Consider the following 18,292-nt stretch of genomic DNA (forward strand, 5'->3'; position numbering starts at 1 on the left):
GATTCACTGGAGCCCTGCAATGTCCCACTCTGGTTGGAGTGGCAGGGATATGATGGGATTCCAGGTACAGGGTGGGCTAATCAATGCTCTGCTCTCCTTTTCAGGAGAAGACTGCACATAATGTCACCGAGTGGATGTAGATTGGCGGAGGCCAGGCCCATTTGGCCATTGTCACCAGATACATGGATTTGGAGAGGCACCGTGCGCCCAGGTCCACCGGTGGTGGTGAGGCTGGGGTGCCACGGGGAAGTAAGATTGCCATATACTGAGGTCAACATGTGTTTCCCAGCAGCCATGGCACTGCTGAATCCTCAGTGATTGAAGCTTGCAACATGGGTTGACTATTGATTATGGAAGGATGACCGCATACTGATCTGGGGAACAGGCATGCACATTGACATTGTCTCCACTTTAACTAATCAAATGTCCCTGCTCTTTCTTTCAGCAGCATCGGAGCAGGGCTGGGAGGAGGAGCAGCAGGGGCCCCCTCTCACACCTGAGGGCCCTGAAGTCACAGACTCACCAGCGTCACACCATCACTGCCAGACAGGCATCGGTGGAAATTAGATCATCGGCTGTGTCCCAGGGCACAGCGGTGAGGGAGCTTCACACTCGCTTGAGGTGCGGGAGGAGATAAAGAGTGCCCATGGCGCCGGCAATCGGAGGACTGCTGGGGACCAGGCACATGCTCGGTCGGTGGCTGATGATGTGCCTCCGGAGTCGTCCGTGAGGCAGAAAATGCTGGAAGTGCAGTAGAGTATGCAGGAGGATCTGGCGGAGATACATGAGGCAATGCATGGCATGGTGTCCCTGCTGGAGGAGTCCATGCAGAGCATCACCGATGCAATGAGCCTCATGGCCGAGCGCGATGCTTCCTCCATGGAGAGAGCGGCGACTCTCGTAGAGAGGCTTCTCCAGGAGAACAATCAGCGCCTCCTGGGGTTGCACTCAGACCTGCAAGCCCACACAGCTGCATTGACCTTAGTTGGCCAGTGCTAGTGTGGGAGATGGTTTGGACACCAAGTATCCCAGCTTGATGCCAATCCATCAACAGTGTCGTCTCTGCAGGCTCCTCTCAGGGTGCTCCAGATGAGGGCAGCAGCTCCTCCACCCCTCTGCCAGTGACTATGGGATCCGATGAGGCTGTGGCGACTGGGGAGATGCCAGCTGTGGAACTGGCTGCTTCCTCCCAGGCGGGGCCATCAAAGGCTCCATGGGCCACAGGACGCCTGCCAAGGTCATCGAGGTCAACAGGACAGCAGAGTGAGCAGGCTGTCTCAGATGCCAGTGCCAACGAGGGGGGAGCACCTAGACGTAGCACCTGGAAACGTAAACTTAAGGCACCTTAGGCACACCACAGGTTTCTCACTGGTGGTTTTATGTTGCACCGCTATTAGTTGATGACCACTCGGTGTGATGCGTAACACATTTGTAATTTTTTTTTGTGCTTCAGTTTGTTAAATCATTAAATGTTTATATGTGAGCACGGCTCAGGGCGATTCCTTACTTCTGCAGGTGGATGGCAACGCATGATGTTATGAGTGACCTGTTGACATTGAGCTTTATTGACAAGGCCCTTACCCAGGCAGATTTTGCTCTCAGGTATCGAGTATGGACCCTGCAGCGCTGGCTTGTGTTGAAGGTCCATCTGTGGTATGCTAGCTGAAGGTTCATTGGATTAAAGCCTCCCGAGTGTCCCTGCCTCCCTGGAGGATGGCTGGGTCAGCGTCTACCCTCTCAGCATTTCCCTGTGCATGCTCATCCTCGGACTCACTACTGGACTCATTGTGAGCAGCTGGAGGAACTGCGTCAACATCTTCTTCCTCCACTGTGTCCCCCCCTTTCCAGCACTAGATTGTGGAGAGCACAGCATGCAACCATTATCAGTGACACACGACCTGGGGAGTATTGCAGTGTGCCCCCTGAATGTCCCAGATATCGGAAGTGCATCTTAAGAAGACTGATGGTGCTCTCTACCACAGCTGTTGCAGAGGCATGTTTCCTATTGTACCGCTGCTCAGCCTCTGTTTTTGGATGGCAGAGGATGCCTTTTGAGGGAATAACCCTTGTCGCCCAGCATCCATCATTCGGGCTGGAGCACTGAAGAGCCTCGGCACCTGGGAGTGTCTGAGGGCCTAGGCGTCGTGGGAGCTGCCTGGGTACCTTGCACAGACTTGTAGAATCAGCATCCTGTGATCACACACTATCTGCACGTCCATGGAGTGGAAGCCCTTCCTGTTGATGAAGGCACTGGGCTCACCTGCTGACGCCTTGATGGCCACATGTGTACAGTCTACAACACCCAGGACACGGGGGAAGCCAGTAATGGCCGCAAAGCCTCTGGCTCGCTGTGCCTGGCTTGTCTGGTCCCAACGGTAGTTGATGAAAGCCAATGCACGCTTCAACAGAGTGCCTGTCACCTGCTTGACACATGTGTGGACAGCTGATTGGGAGACACCGCAAAGATCACCCACCGAGCCCTGGAAAGAACTGGAGACATAGGGCAGGATTTCCCGGTCGGAGAACAGGGGATGGGGGGGGGGCGGCGGGGTGGGCAGGGCCCGCTCACCGACGTGTAAAATGACGCGGGATGATGTCAGGCAGAACTCCCAATGTCACCCCGCGTCATTTCAATTTTCAGGTTGGTGGGGGCACAGCTGAATCAGCTGTGTGCCCGCCGAACTGTCAACAGCCAATTGAGGCCATTTAAAAACTAATTGCAGTCATTAACGGACCTGCCCATCCAGCCTTAAGGTTGGCAGGCTGGCCGGGAGCCCTGGCGGGCTTCAGAGAAAACATAAAACCTCATCTACGAGCGGGATGAGGTTTCATGTAGGTTTTTAAAAATGTAATAAAAATTTAACTAAAAGTGATGGACATATCCCAACTCATGTGACAGTGTCACATGAGGGGACATGTCAGGGAAATTTTATTTTTCTGTTTTTACATTTGGAACCAATCTCCCTGAGCCTCCACTTAGCCTCAGGGAGATGAGTGCACTCTTTCGCGTGTATGCTCGAAAGACCACACTCTCAGCTGAGGGAATCCCCCCCTGCCCGCACAGGGACCGCCTAGCGCTTCCTGGCGGACGTCACGCTGGGTGGGCCTTAATTGGCCCACACACATAAAATGGCGGCACGCCCCTGATTGGGGGCGCTGATCGGAGGCGCACCTGCACACACCCGCTCTTGAACGTTCCTCACGACAGGGGGAAAATTCTGCCCATAGAAGTTGAGGGCAGCCGTGACCTTCAGCGCCATCGGCATGGGGTGCCCACCTACACAGTTGGCGCAGATCTCAGGGCCTATCTTCTGACAGATGGAGGTCACTATCTCTCTTGAGAGACGGATCCTCCTTCGGCACTGCATATTGCGGTAGCTGCTTTGCTGCTTGTATTACCCTGGCAGCAGGATAGTGGTGTCATCTGCGGCCCCTTCCACCTTGGACTACCTCTTGGCCCTGTGCCCCTTGTGCCTGCGCCTCTCCTCGCAAAGGTGGCTCCCCTGGAGGCTGAATGTGGACTCCTGGCCTCCTCCCCCTTCTGGCCCTCCCTTCTCAGAGGAGGTACCTCCAGTGGAGAGTACAACTCCCATTCCCAGGCTAAGAGAAACTTCCTGAAACCAACAAGGCCTCAGAGATGATGTTGAGTCAGAGTCCTCACCTGAAGGCTGTTCCTTCTGTCCAAACAGCTGTGAAGAGTTTTGAAGTATTCCTGCTCACACAGGCAAGTATCAGTAACTTTAAGCATTAAATGTCTGACAAATAACACTCATGACTCCACTGAGCCCTCTTATGCCGCCCATGGATGATGTTTATACAAATGTGGCCTACCCTGTTGCCCACTGCACCCATGTGACGACCTGAAGATCGCACGAGCCCCTAAAAATCTCCGACAATTGCTGCCTCAGGAGCTTTAAGTGGGTCATTAGTTAATGGCGGGTGCACATCGGCGATTATCGCGCGTGCGCCTACTGAAATATCGCGATGGCGCACAGTGATTTCAGGACACACGCCCGACGTCACTGTGCATCATTTTGCACGTCAGCAAGCAGGGCCCACCCCCGCAGGCCAATGAGAAAATTCTGGCCCTTGAGTATCTGAAATGGAAATGGGACAAGAATTTGGTTGTGGTGAGGGGTAAAAAAGATAAAAACTGCATATTTACACCATCTGCCGCCTAACCTGAGATTAGGGAAAGTGGGATGTGAGAAGGAGGATTACACATGAGGATACCAATATTTCCTCTAAGTGTGCAGACTGCTGACATGTCCCAACCATTTCAGATAATGTGTGTGGCCACACGTAAACACTCTAAAGGCACTGCACAATGAAATGAAAAGGTTGCACACAACAACAAAAAAATTAGTGGGAGCATTGCAAGATGCCACCATCTTCAATGGATTCCACCTTTCATCAATGGAACTTCCAAACATGAACAGCATTGTTTTGTCCATGGAGGTTTGAATATGTAGGCTTGCCTCTCACTCTCCTGTTAGTGCCTATTACCTCTGGTTATACGCCGTTTTCTTCTTCAAGAAAGGTGAAAGTGTTGTCAGTAAGTGTTGTGCAGTGTGTTCAGATGATGTGGCTGTCATGGTCAAATAGTTGGCAGTGTTTGCAAGGTGTGAAATGTAGATGTGAGAACCCAACAGTGCTAAAAGTATGAAGGTGAGGTGAAACCTATGCATGTTACATGATTGCTGATTGATAGAGATTAGGTGAGTGGTGGGGTTTTGGTGAGCTGAGCGGTGGTACAGTTGGTAGGATCTGACATTTGAAAATGAATTCATTGTCCATGGCCATTCTTGCGAGATCATTAAACTTCTGATGGCATTGTATCCAAACCCTTGGGGCTATAGTCCTAGCATTAACCTGTAAGGCTATCTGTTCTCCCTGACTTCTCATTGTATGCCTAGAGGGCCTGCTGCCCCTCTGATGATACAAGATATCTCTGCTCCTTTCCACTTCCTCCAGTGCAGCATCCAAATCCTGGATGCCTGGGCTTTCCTGTGGCCAACCACTCTTCATTCTTTCCCAGGTCAGATTCAGTAACAGAATAAGTGGCAGAACTTATTCCGGCCATAATGAATTCCCCTCGACCCCTTCAGCTGACTTTAAGTAGCGCAAGTTACTAATGATTTTGGACTCCCTGCTAATGTGTGCAGCCAATGAACAGCACGGTTAGCACTGGCTGCATGTGGAAATCAGTATAATGAGCAGGCAACATGAAGTTGACAGTGCAATGGACAGTGCATTACACTCAATGGACATGGGTAATCATACATCCCTATCCCCAAGCCCATATTTGGGGGCTATCTAATTTAACCCCCATGATATTGTATCAGAATATAAAATATGAAGGGTAATATAATATATAAACTGATTAACAAATTTTCCTAGGAAAAGTTCCAGATTAGGTTTGAGCATCTTTTGATCCTTTACCGGTCCAGTGAAACCTGTAAATCACAATTTATTTGGATAAGCTTGTCTACGGTACAGATTTCATTCATTAAATTTCCTGACTAAACACTGAATTCCTTAACCAGATATTTTTAAAGATATCAATGTTTCCACCCATTGCCAAATGACAATTGGAATGTGTACTTTATTTCCAGCAGATAAGGAAAGAAAATAACACTGGTATTTATTTGCACTTTATCACTTTCTCAAGATGGCAGAAGGTGCTTCAGAACCAATTATTTATGAGCTATAATCATTGTTATTATGTATTCAGCAGTTACTTTGCTTACAGCAAGATTTAATGGAAAACAAATAAGCTGAATGACCAGTCAGTCTGTTTTAGTGGTAGAAGATGAGGGGTAGAGTTTGGCCAATGCACAGAGATGATTCCCCGAGCGCCATTGGATCTGATGAGTTAGGTGGGGCCTCATTTTAAGAATTAAAAAGTAACAGAAGAGAACTTGCCCCCATTGCACCCATTCTTCCAACATAAAACTTGGGCAAAACGTACTAATTTCACATGACCACGCTGCATACCTGAACTGTGCCTGAAGTATGTATGATGTCAGGTTAGATGGTAAATGAATTGGCATTATGCCTTGAGTGACAAATTAAAATAGGAGCAAGCATTTCCTTCCTCGCTCCAGAGCAGCAATGCTGGCCAACCTGAGTTCTCCCCCACCCCCCTCCCCCAGTGTTTTCCTTCTTTCTGCCTGTAGAATCTGAAGAATTCTATCAGCAATGCAAGCCTAAATGAATGCTCACAGTTCACCAGAATTATGCTGATGAATCCTGGGTATCTGGGTTCTGGCCCCTGCAAAATGCACTGACCATTTTTTTACCCATAAACAGGTCTAAACAAATTTCTCCCCCACATAGAAATGTCAATGTAAATTATGAGCTAATTCCGGAAGTCAGGATAGACTCATAACATTCTAACTCAGAAGTAAGAGTGCTACTAATCAAACCAAGGTGACACTTTATTTAAGGTACAGTTCATCCTTTGTAGGTAAAGCAGATAAGAAAATATAACTTGCATTCCTATAGAACTCCTTATTACAGGGGAATGTCTCAACACTTTACATTAAGGAGAAAAACATGGTGGGTGGCCAGCAAGGCGAAATGGCATGGACTACAATGAGCACCAAAGGCAAGGTTTAAGGAACAGGTGCTGAGGAGTCTTTTGAAGCAGGAAATGAGGTAGCAAGGTGGAGAAAATTAGGCTGAGAGTTCCAGAGACTGGGGGTAAATTGAATGAGCAGCCACCAATGGTATGGTGGAGGCAGCAGTGGAAAGTAGGGAGTAGCCCAAGGTTAAAGCTGCAGAGATTATATGCACTTGCATAAAATTGTAGATTACTAACTTAAAGCTTATTACAGACTCAATAGATCACGGACCTTCATTTAAATTAGCCATCCGTCATAATGTAGTTAAAGCATCCAAACAGCTTTCAGTCTCAGAGCACATTTGAGATGGTGGTGGAGATGATGGCGTCTTTCAAACTTTATAAAATGCGGGCCCTCTTGGCCGTAACCCTTCACATTGGTGCTTTCACTGCAGAATGAGCAAAGTAGTGGATATTTTGAAAGTTAAGACTTTCGAAGTGAACTGACTGTGACAAGGAATCCAGTGAAGCTTGTAGAGGATGTGGGTAGTTTCAGTTAAACATTTGTATCAACAAGGATGCACACTAAGAAAATTGAGTGAATTGTGACTTATGGACAGTGGGCATGGAAAAGTCAATGAAGAGTTTATTGTAGAAGTCAAACCTTGAAATGATAAAAGCATGGAGTACAGGTTTGGCAGCATTGAAAATGACAAAGGATATGCCAAAAAAGGTTGAGCCCACAGCGTTCACGCTCCCTATACCTGTTATTATGATCCTTGGCTAGATGCCAAGTTGTTGGTCAGATCTGGTTAGGGACCAATAACCTTTTGTTTAAAGTAGACAAAGTTTGCGATCCAAAACATTTACTAAGAGAAGAAAGCCACAAGATTCCAAGTGTTTTGAACAAACAAAAATAAACTTTACTATATAAGGTCAAAATGATTAAATAATTTACAATATTTATCTAACATTCAGGGTAAGTCTAAGGTACATGTGCATTAACAAGCACTGTGGTCAGACACCACATTATACAATAAATGACAGATGTGACCAAAGCAGATTCCATAGGTTTCTCAACAACCCACCCAGACATTAGTCACACTGTGAGTCATCCAATCTCACTGAAACTACTGGCTGAATTTTACGCTGATCTGGCAGGCGTGTGCCTGACCTGATTGGGTGTGAAATTGAATGAGATGACGTCAGATGAGCATCTCAGTGTCAGTCTGCGCTCGCGTGATATTTCGCTCAGCTCCAAAGAAGTACCTTTGCCCCAGTGACCCACAGCACGGAGTCACAAGCCATCAGCTACCTTCTTGGATCTTCTTGGCTTCTTCTTCACCCTCTTCAATTACCAGGGCTTCTCCCGAGTCCACTTCACTTAACGTCTGCTCCCTGCAGCCCTTTGTCTAATTGGAGCCAGTTTCTCCTTTTCTCAACTTACTGGAACCTGTTTCTGTCCTCCGTCCTTGTCCATTACCTGGAACTTCCTTTTGGGACCTCTCCCTGTCCCCCTCCCTTGTCCCTCTCTCTGGGACATTTCTTGACCTTGGTTCTCTGTGACCGGTCACCTGACTTTGGTTTTCATGCCTTTTTTTTCGATGCGCAGGCGCGCAGTGCCTGACCTCGGCCTGAAGAATGTAATGTTGAACTGCACAACCTGCAGCCTGCAGCTTGCCTGTGCATGCACAGGAGGTCCAAAGACTGTCAGGAATTGGAGTCCTTGACTTCCATGCCCGACAAGCAGGTAAGTATGAGTTTCATAACTGTGCCCCATCCTACACCATGCCCACTGCCTCCCATGTCAGAAAACTGCCTGACATAAAACAGATAGCCACAAATTCTACACTGGCTGCTGGCATATGATAATGTGGCTGTATTGCTTCCATTGAAAGATTTACCCAAGACGCTAGTAAATTAATTATGCAAACTGTTCACCAGACCTTAATTGATGAGGTCAGCCTATTTGTGCAGAGGCATTCATAGCACCAGCACAGTATCAGCACTTGGGCCATATTGTCTGCTCCCTGATCTCCTAAATATATTATTTTGAAGGAGTGAATGTGCATTACTACAGCAGTTGCAACTCCTCAAGATTGTTAATTGTAGATGATGCTATTCATACCAATTAGGCTTAAACTCAGCCAGTGTGCAACTGAACCCACTAGCTGCTTTACCAGTATATTCTAGATTTAAAGTCTTATGAAAATGCCACCCAAACTGAATAATAGGGCTACATTGTAACTTGCTTTGATTTCACTGTCATTTATTTCAACAAAGCACAGAGTACATTATATTCATCATCCCTTCCCATCCAGCCCAATATTTGTGGAGAAGTCTTACTGGTAGGGAGAAAGTGTGTAACGTATTTGTTGCATGGCTTCACAATGTCTTGTTTATAAGATCATAAAAAATAAGAGCAGGAGTAGACCACATGGCCCATTGAGCCTGCCCTGCCATTCAATACATCATGGCTGATATTCAGCGTGAACTTCACTCTCCTGCCCACTCACCATATCTCTTAACTCCCAACAACCCAAAAGTCTGTCTATTTCAGTGTTAAATATTTCAACAATGGAGTATTCACAACCGTCTAAGATAGAGAGTTCCAAAGGCTCACAACCGTTTGAGTGAAAAGAATTATCTTCACCTTAGTCCTAAATGATTGGCCCTTTATCCTGAGACATGTTCTTGATTCCCCAGCCAGAGGAAACAACCTCTCAGTGTCTATCTCAGTGTCTACCCTGTCAAATCTTTTCAGAATTTTACACCCGTGGTTGAGTGTGCACCCGTCCCAGTTGGGAGTAAATTAGTGCGTCCCAACGTCATCACGCACTGGCGTAATATTTCAGTCAGCGCACGAGTCGGCAGCGTGCCCGCTGTCAATTAAGAGACCTATTAAAGCCATGAATCAATTAATTTAACCCTATTTTTCGCTGCCCATCCAACCTTGCAGTTGGTGGGTGGATGAATAGGCAAGGCAGCCTTTGCATTTTTGAGGAAACCTCATTCATGGGCAGGATGAGGTTTCCAACAGTAATTTAAAAAATAAAAATTTTGAAACATCATTTTTAATATGGCCCTGTTTTTGTAACTGAGTCACATTGGGGACATGTTTCCCTTATTTTTAAAATCTTTATTTTTCATTTAAAAATTCTTTAGCTCCCTGAGGCAGCTCTGTGCCTTCAGGGAACTTCAGCGCTCGCACTCCCCCCACCCCCACCCCGGCAGCGCTCTCTCAGCGCACCTTTCACACTGGCTGTACGTTTACCGGCTAGTCAGCGTGAAATCGCGGTTGGAGCCCAATCGCAGGCGGCGGTCCGTTTCGCGGCCGTTCCCAGGCCTGCCCGACGAAGGGAAAATCGTGCCCTATGTCTCAACGAGATCACCTCTTATTCTTCTAAATTACAGAGAACATAGGCCCAATTTATTCAGCTTCTCATCATAGGACAACTATCTTCCCAGCAACCAATCCAGCGAATCTTCATTGTACCATCTCCAGAGCAAATATATTCACCTTTAAATATGGAGACCAAAACTGTGCACAGTACTCCAGTCTCATAGTACAATAAGAACAAAAAAGTGTATTTCATGTCAAATTAGACCCCTCTGCTGTGAACATTGTAACAAGGATGCAGAAACATTTAAAGATATGTGACAAGTATCAGATTATCCTATCAAATTTGATGTCTTTGGAAGTTTTATTATATTGAAGGTGCTATATGAATACAAGTTAATGTTGTAACTATGTATTACCATTTTTTCTTTTCAAAATATTTGATGCATTAATAAAACAGTAAGTTTGCTGCCATACTCGTTCTTTTCTTTACCAGGTTACTGACAGAACGCAGCTATGGTGTACCATACTACTGTGAAGAAATACTTAGAAGCCTCTATTACAGTGACCTCATTCTCCTGGAACCTTTAGCTGAGGATGACGAAGATGAAAGTGATGCTGTACTTACTTTCACTAGAAAGAAGATAATTGTGCCTACTGAAACAAATTTGGAAGAAAGGGACACAAGAAAAAAAAGCAAGTCCGTAGGGTACATTGGATAGAATTATAGAATCTTACAGCATAGAAAGGGGTTGTTTGCTTTTTTGTGCCTGTGCCAGATCTTGGAAAGAGCTTTTAAATTTAGTCACAGATCCCAACTTTTTGTCCCATAACACTGAAAAATTAGCCCTCTTCAAGTATATCTCTAATTGCCTTTTGAAAGTTCCTGTGGGCCAGGATTTTACAACCCCTCCCATCTGGTGGGATATTACGGTCCTGTCCAGCTGAGTGGAGGTTTAAGTGGCACACTACATCCACCGGCAGGGAGACACACCACTGCAGGACTGTAAAATCCTGGCCATGGATCTGCTTCCATCATCCATTCAAGTTGTGCGTTCCTGATTTAACAACCGTCAGTGTGAAAAGGCTTCATCATATTTCCCCTCTAGTTCCAATTATTTTAAAACTATGAACATTGGTTACCTAATCACCTGTCACAGTTTCTACCTATTTGATCTATCAAAATTCCTCATAATTTTAAATACTGCTATTAGACTCCTGTTATCTTTGTATTGAGAGCAACCCCAACTTTTCCAATCTATCCTTATGCTACAATATCTGCTATAACAGGATCAAAGAGGGCAAAAGTGTCTCAGTTTAGCTGGGTTGGTTGCACCCTAGCCTCTGAGTCAGAGGTTTTAACCTGCTCTTGGTTTTAAACACATAAGGCGGAATTTTCTGCTCCAGAGACTAAGTGCAGTGATGGGCACAAAAATCGGCACACTTGCCGCCAGCTGTCGTGGCGGGTTTCCCTGCCAGATCATATGCTTTTCACCTAATCATATATGCATAAACAAGCAGCATGTCATATCTCATGGTAGGGATGTCTGGGATTCGTTTGCCTGTTGTTACCTCATTGGCTCATATTTCTGGGCGTCATATTTAAATGGCACACATGCACATGTTCACTCTGCAGCCCAGGACTTGTTGTGGCAAGTGATGGTGCATAGAAGACACAAACGCTGTGCTCTGTAGTTCAGCGTAAAGGCACTGGCAACACTCCTCCAGGCAATCAAGGACCTAGGGGAGATGGAATGATGGGAGCTGGAGGTCCACCAACCTCACTATCAAGGCTGGGGAGGAGGTCGTCAGTTCATTGCGCACCTGCGCTCCTCAGAAGAGGCCCACTATCCAGTGCAGGAAGAGGATGAATGATCTCATCCACTCAGCCAGGGTAAGTCATTCTCCTCCTCAATGTCTGCTCATTTTGTGGCCGCTGACTGGGCGTCATTAGCCACGTCTTTTCAGAGTAGCCGTTGTCATTGATGAGCCAACCCTGAATGCGCTAAGAGCCCTTAGAAATCTGGGGCAACTGAGAGTAACTCACTGAGAGTAACTCAAGATGTAAGAGTCATGGGAGCTCCCAGGGCATCTCGCACAGACCTGCACAATCTGCATTTGGTGGTTACAGATCAGCTGCATGTTGAGACAGTGGAAGCCTTTTCTATTGATGAATTGTAGTGGCTGCTGCAAGGGAGCTCTTAAAGCCAGGTGTGCAATTAATGGCCCCTTGTACCTGTTGGAAGCCAGAAATTATTGCAAATCCACTGCTCTGGCAGCCTGGCTGCCTTCATTGAAGGCGAACCGGACATAATTGTGTGCCTTACTGAATAGGGTGTTGGAAACATCTCGGATGCATTTCTGAGCAGAAGGTTGTGATATTCCGCAGAGGTCCCGAGTGAAGCCCTGGAATGAGCCACTCACAAAAAAGCTGAGTGCAATGGTCACCTTTAAAGCCATAGGCAATGAATGGCCTCCCAGGCCATGCGGTGTCAGATCCTCCCAAAGAATGTGGCAGATGTGAGCCACCACATCCCTTGACAAGCGAAGGCATCTACGGCGCTGTCTCTCACTCACCTGCAAGTATGAGAGGCATCTTCAGTACACCCTGGGCCATGCCAAATGCCTCCATGCAATTCTTCTCTGCTCCCCACCTTCTGGGTCTTCATGGGGCACTGTTGGCCCATGTTCCTCAGGGTGAGGCACTTCTCTTTGCCTGACAGTGACAGTCCCTCCTTCTCCTCCTCAGTTGCATGAGAGCCATGATAAAGGCAACATAGCTTGCTGCCTCAATTCTGCACTCCTCCTCATCTCCACGGGAAAATTGAACAGAGACACAGTTGAACATAACCCTGCAATGATCACCTCCCATCACCAAGCTAGGGAGTCATTGTGAAGCCCTTAGGCTGCCCTAATTCCAGGAATTCTACCCCCAGGTGCTCTCTTGTAGCTGTCGCACAGCTTTAAGGACCACTGGAAGCTGAAACCCCTCACCCTCCCACTCAACGCCCCAGGCATGACAGCACATTCACAAAGATGGTTGGATCTGGATGAACACAATGAGGTGTTATTAGCCTCAGTCAGGGCACAGTCAGGCTGCCTCCTTTGGAGTAGACTAGAGACCAACCTTGCCCTAATATGAATGTAATCATTGTGTAAAGCCTGAAACTCTCAGCTGCAATATGTAGGGATCTTTAGAGCATTTTGCAAATGCTCTTTAGCCATTTAGAGTTGGATCCTTCTGACTTTTTCACATTCTGATGAGAGGGACAAATGGTCATTCAAACCCAATCAACACTTGGCCACAAGCCGCTATGGATTCTTGCAAGAATGTGCCAAATGAATTAAGGTGCCTGAATTCTTCAGTTGGCATTTGACTCTTCCTGACATCTGTCAACTGAGCCTTGCTGTCCATGTTCTGAAGCAGAAATTATTAGAGTGCCCCTTCAATCAGCCTCAAAGTGCAATAGGTGACTCCTCCCACAAGTGCTCAGACTCCTTCCCTGGTGATTTTTTTCCCAGGTAATTTTTCAACTGTGTCTTTCCATCAGCTGGCGGAATGATGCTGCTCCACTTCTATTATGAGACCAGCTTCCAAACCATGCAACCCCCCACAACCCCCCTCCCCCCACCCATGATCACCCAGGTCCCTCTTACCATCCTGGAAGAGCATTGTGCAAATTTCCCATCCTCCGATCACTCTCTTTCCTCCACCTCTAATCCTGGATCGCGTCGTGGTTATGGTCGATATCCCCGCCCTCCCCCTCAGCCGTTTTCTGTTGACATCCTGATGCCCCGTGTTGACCTGACACCTCAACACCTTGAGGCCGTAAGCACAATGAGCTACTGAGACCCCCCCCCAACATGAGATCATTGAATGCCCCCCTTAGTTACCAGTTCCCCATTTACAGGCTGCAGATACTTTCCCTGTGATTGTGCCATCTGCAATCCAGTACCAAGCCATCAATCCTCAGGACCAAAATGCGTGAGGAACTGACCACTCCCTGCACACCATGCTGTGCATAACTAACACAGGACAGACAGGCCCTCCCCTTCCCTGGACTGGGACCTGGACATGCATGCTTCTCTTGCTCTGCTAGTGCTTTCACCATGCTTTGCTACTTCCAGAAACTTGCTCTCTCTCCATTCTCCAGCTCTCTCTCCATGCTCCTGCTCTCACTTTATTCTCCTGCTATCTCTCCATTCTCTAGCTCTCTCTTCATGCTACAGCTCTCTCTTCATTCTCCAGCTCTCTCTTCATAGTCAGGCTCTCTCTTTATGCACCAGCTCTCTCTTGATGTTTCAGCTCCCTTTCCATACCCTCACTCTCTTCCCACGTACCTGCCCTCTCTGTGCTCCTGCCCCCTCTGTGCTCCTGCCTTCGCTGTGCTTCTGACCTCTCTGTGCTCCTGACCTCTCTCTGCTCTTGCCCTCTCTGTGCTCCTGCCCTCTCCATGCTCCTGCCCTCTCTGTGCTCCTGCGCTTTCCATGTCCCTGCCCTTTCCATGTTCCTGCCCTCTCCATGCTCCTGCCCTCTCCACGCTCTGCCCTCTCTATGCTCCTGCCCTTTCCATGCTCCTGCCCTTTCCATGTTCCTGCCCTTTCAGTGCTCCTGCGCTTTCAGTGCTCCTGCCCTCTCCGTGCTCCTCTCTCTGTATTCCTCCTCTCTCCGTCCCCCTTCCCTCTTCATGCTCCTTCTCTTTCTATCCCCCTTCTCTCACTATGCTCCTGCCCGCTCCCTCTTCATTCTCTCTCAGTGCTCCTGCTCTCTCTGTGCTCCCCCTCTTTCCATGCTTCTTGTCAATTGATGCTCTTGCTCTTGTCTTGCTCTGCAAGTGCTTTCTCCATGCTTTGCTTCCTCCAGAAACTTGCTCTGTCTCCATGCTCCAGCTCTCTCCATGCTCTCACTCTCTCTCCATGACCTCTCTTTCTCTCTCCATGCCCCAACTCTCTTCCCGTGCTCCTGTCCTCTCGGAGCTCCTGCCCTATCCGTGCTCCTGCCCACTCCATGCTCTTGCCCCTGTGTTTCTGCTCTCTCTGAGCTCCTGCTCTCTTCATACTCCTGCCCTCTCTGTGCTCCTGCTCTCTCTGTGCACATGGCCTCTGTGTGCTCCTTCCCCTCTCCATGCTCCTGCCCTCTCTGTGCTCCTGCCGTCTCTGCGCTTCTGCCCTGTCTGTACACATGCCCTCTCTGTATTCCTGCCCTCTTTATGCTCTTGTCTTCTGTGTTCCTGCCGTCTCTGTTCTCCTGCACTCTTAATGCTCTTGCCCTCTCTGTGCTCCTGCCACTCTCCATGCCCCTGCCCTCTCTGTGCTCTTGCCTTCTCCATGTTCCTGCCCTCTCCAAGCTCCTGCCCCTCTCCATGCTCTTGCCCTTTCTTTGCTCCAGCCCTCTCTGTGCTCCTGCTCTTCCCCTGCTTTACTAGTCCTCATTCTATACTCTATTCTCCACCCTTCCATGCTCCTGCTGTCTCCATGCTCCCGCTTTTTCTGGCTCCTTTTTTCCTCATAGTCCTGCTCTTCCCCTGCTCTCCTCTTGCTTTCCCTGTGCTCTGCTCTTTCCAGGTCCTCTCTTCTTGTGCTTCTGCCCTGTATATTCTCCTGCCCTCTTTCTTCTCCTGCTAACAGTAGACAGTATTTACAGTGAGAAGCAGGTACAATTCTCTAGTTGATGTAAGTAGCTAAATGCCTGTTTTCTTAAAAATATTATTAAAGCACCCTTTGCATGCAGCACCTATATATTTTGAGGATATAACAGTGTTAAACTTTAAAAACAAAAAAAAACCAAAAAAAAACAAACAAAAAAAAAAAACTGCGGATGCTGGAAATCCAAAACAAAAACAGAATTACCTGGAAAACTCAGCAGGTCTGGCAGCATCGGTGGAGAAGAAAAGAGTTGACGTTTCGAGTTCTGTCGAAGGGTCATGAGGACTCGAAACGTCAACTCTTTTCTTCTCCGCCGATGCTGCCAGACCTGCTGAGTTTTCCAGGTAATTCTGTTTTTGTTTTAGTGTTAAATTTTAGGTGGGTTGTGCATGATTACTGATCCATTTCAAAAAGGGTCATTCAAACAAAAGAGTTTGAGCATGGCTCTCTTAACACCAAATTTCGTTCATTATTCACCCACAGGCTCACTGACCTACATTGGTTCCTGGTTTACCAATGCTCAAATTTAAAATTCTCACCCTTTGAATCCGTCCATTGCCACACCCTCACTATATCTGTAACCTTCTCCAACCCTATAACCATCTGGTAACACTGCATTACCTCATGGGCATCCCCCAATTCCTTTGCCTCACCACTGGCAGTTGTCATCAAGGCCACAATCTCTGGAATTTGTTCTCTAAACTTCATCCTAAATCTCTTCCTTTATATATCTCCTTAAAACCTACATCTTAAACCAAACTTCTGGTCACCTATCCCAATTTCCCATTCTTTAGTTTGGTATCAATTTTTGTCTGATTCTGGACCTGTGAGGCAGTTTGGGGCATTTTACAATATTAAAGGCACTGTTTAATGCAAGTATTTTATAATTCATTCTTGGGATACAAGCATTGTATTATTAACTGTCATTGCCTTTAAGAATGTGGCGATGAGCCTCCTTAAACTGCTCAATGCATGTGGTAAAGATACACCCTTGCAGTATCCTGTGCAGGTGGTCATACAGAAGCTGAACACTAATAGACTTTTAGTTCATGTATAGAACTGTCCTGTGTGCAACAGCAGGCAGGACTATATGGGTGTCATCACTGACAACTTGAAAGCCTACCATTTGATAGAATCCTAGTTCCTTTCCTGTCATACTCAGTTGTCCTCGAGGAAATTGAGATACCATCCACTGGTTTCAGTATGAGATCACAGTGCAGCTCCCCACATTGCTACTCTTAGTGAGATCACTGAACTTTTACAACACTGTACCCACACCCTCTAAACCATGCAGGTCACATTCAGTTACATCGGTCACCTTATGCCAAACCCTATACCCCACTGTTTTGGATATTCAACTTCTGGAAGCATTCCTCTTCAGATGTATTTGTTACAATTGTTGGATTGCCTCATCTTTAAAATGTGATGTGCTTTCCCTTTGCATGCTGCTGCCAGATATCTTGCTGCAGAAAATCTTCCAGCTCCCAACACTCCAATGTGCAATTTTCTTTTTAAGCTGCTGCATACCAAAGGTTATTGGGTTGAAATACAACCAAATCTATGCCCATAATATGTGGATGTACTGAATCTTGGAAATTTATTTATGTTCAGCTATACTCCTGAAGGACAGCTTTTCAACAGTGGGCAAAAGGAGAGGGCTAGGGAAGAAAGTGTCACAAAATCTTTCTTTGTTGCATTTTGAAGATAAGGTATTTTTGTATGGCAATTTTATAATTATTTAATCCATAATTTGTTTTTCTAATTTTTAAAGGCATATTTCGAAATTTTTCTGGAAAAGAAGTGCAAAAATGCCGAAAGGTGGTAACAATGGACCGAAATGCTTATGAAAATCAGCAATTCATATGTACTATTGGAGAAACAGTAAATCTACAGGAAATTACCATTCCGCTTACACTTAAAGGTGGGTCAGCCATTAATAGCTAGCTTAAAATTGTCATTTTCATGACAGTTGGTATAAAAATGGAGGAGAAAATTAGGACTAAATTGAACAGTAATCCATTCCACTATAAAAAAAGCAGTATTTCCATTGCTAATTAACTAATGATTGAAGAGTTGGTGGTATTGTGGTATTGTCACTGGACTAGTAACCCAGAGTAATGCACTGGGGATCTGGGTTGAAAACCCACTATAGCAGATGGTGAAATTTGAGCTCAATAAAAATGTGGAATTAAAAGTCCATTGATAACCATGAAATGATTGCTGTAAAAGGCCACCTGGTTCACTAATATCCTTTGGGGAAGGAAATCTACTGTCCTTACCTGGTCTGGCCTACATGTGACTTCAGACCCACAGCAATGTGGTTGATACTTAAATGCTGTCTGAAGATGGACAATAAATGCTGGCCTAGTCAGCAATGCTCATACCCAATGAATAATAAAAAAAGTACAGATTAAGAACATAAGGAATATTGCTTATTTTCATTATTAGGCCACTCTCTCTTCATTGCCTTGTTGCCGAATGATGCCCAAGGTTTCTAGGAATTGTAGGAGATCTTAGGCTAGATACTATTTTACCCCTCTATGTTTGGGGATACACTTGAACTCTGTTAGATACTAAGTTCTCCTGCCCTACTTCATATTCTCTTCAGTGGGTGTAGTCACATCAGGAAATTGACATGTTGTGAACTTTGGAATGGTACCAAATTACTTTGTCCATTTTTTAGTAATGTTGTAGGCCACTATAGTAAACATTTAAAGAATAATTACAGTAACATCATTGTT

The 18,292-nt window shown here is 46.4% G+C and overlaps 1 protein-coding gene across 1 annotated transcript in view; it reads left to right on the forward strand.

The window, feature by feature from the left end:
- Positions 1 to 18,292, forward strand: part of LOC121284686 (adenylate cyclase type 10-like) — a 254,061-nt gene that overhangs the window by 113,628 nt on the left and 122,141 nt on the right. Inside the window, exons 17-18 of the mRNA XM_041200243.1 lie at positions 10,402 to 10,601; positions 17,323 to 17,472. Coding sequence (XP_041056177.1) covers positions 10,402 to 10,601; positions 17,323 to 17,472 — 350 coding nt within the window. The remainder of the gene's footprint in view (positions 1 to 10,401; positions 10,602 to 17,322; positions 17,473 to 18,292) is intronic.

Source organism: Carcharodon carcharias, chromosome 12 (assembly GCF_017639515.1).
Source record: "Carcharodon carcharias isolate sCarCar2 chromosome 12, sCarCar2.pri, whole genome shotgun sequence".
Taxonomy (NCBI): domain Eukaryota; kingdom Metazoa; phylum Chordata; class Chondrichthyes; order Lamniformes; family Lamnidae; genus Carcharodon; species Carcharodon carcharias.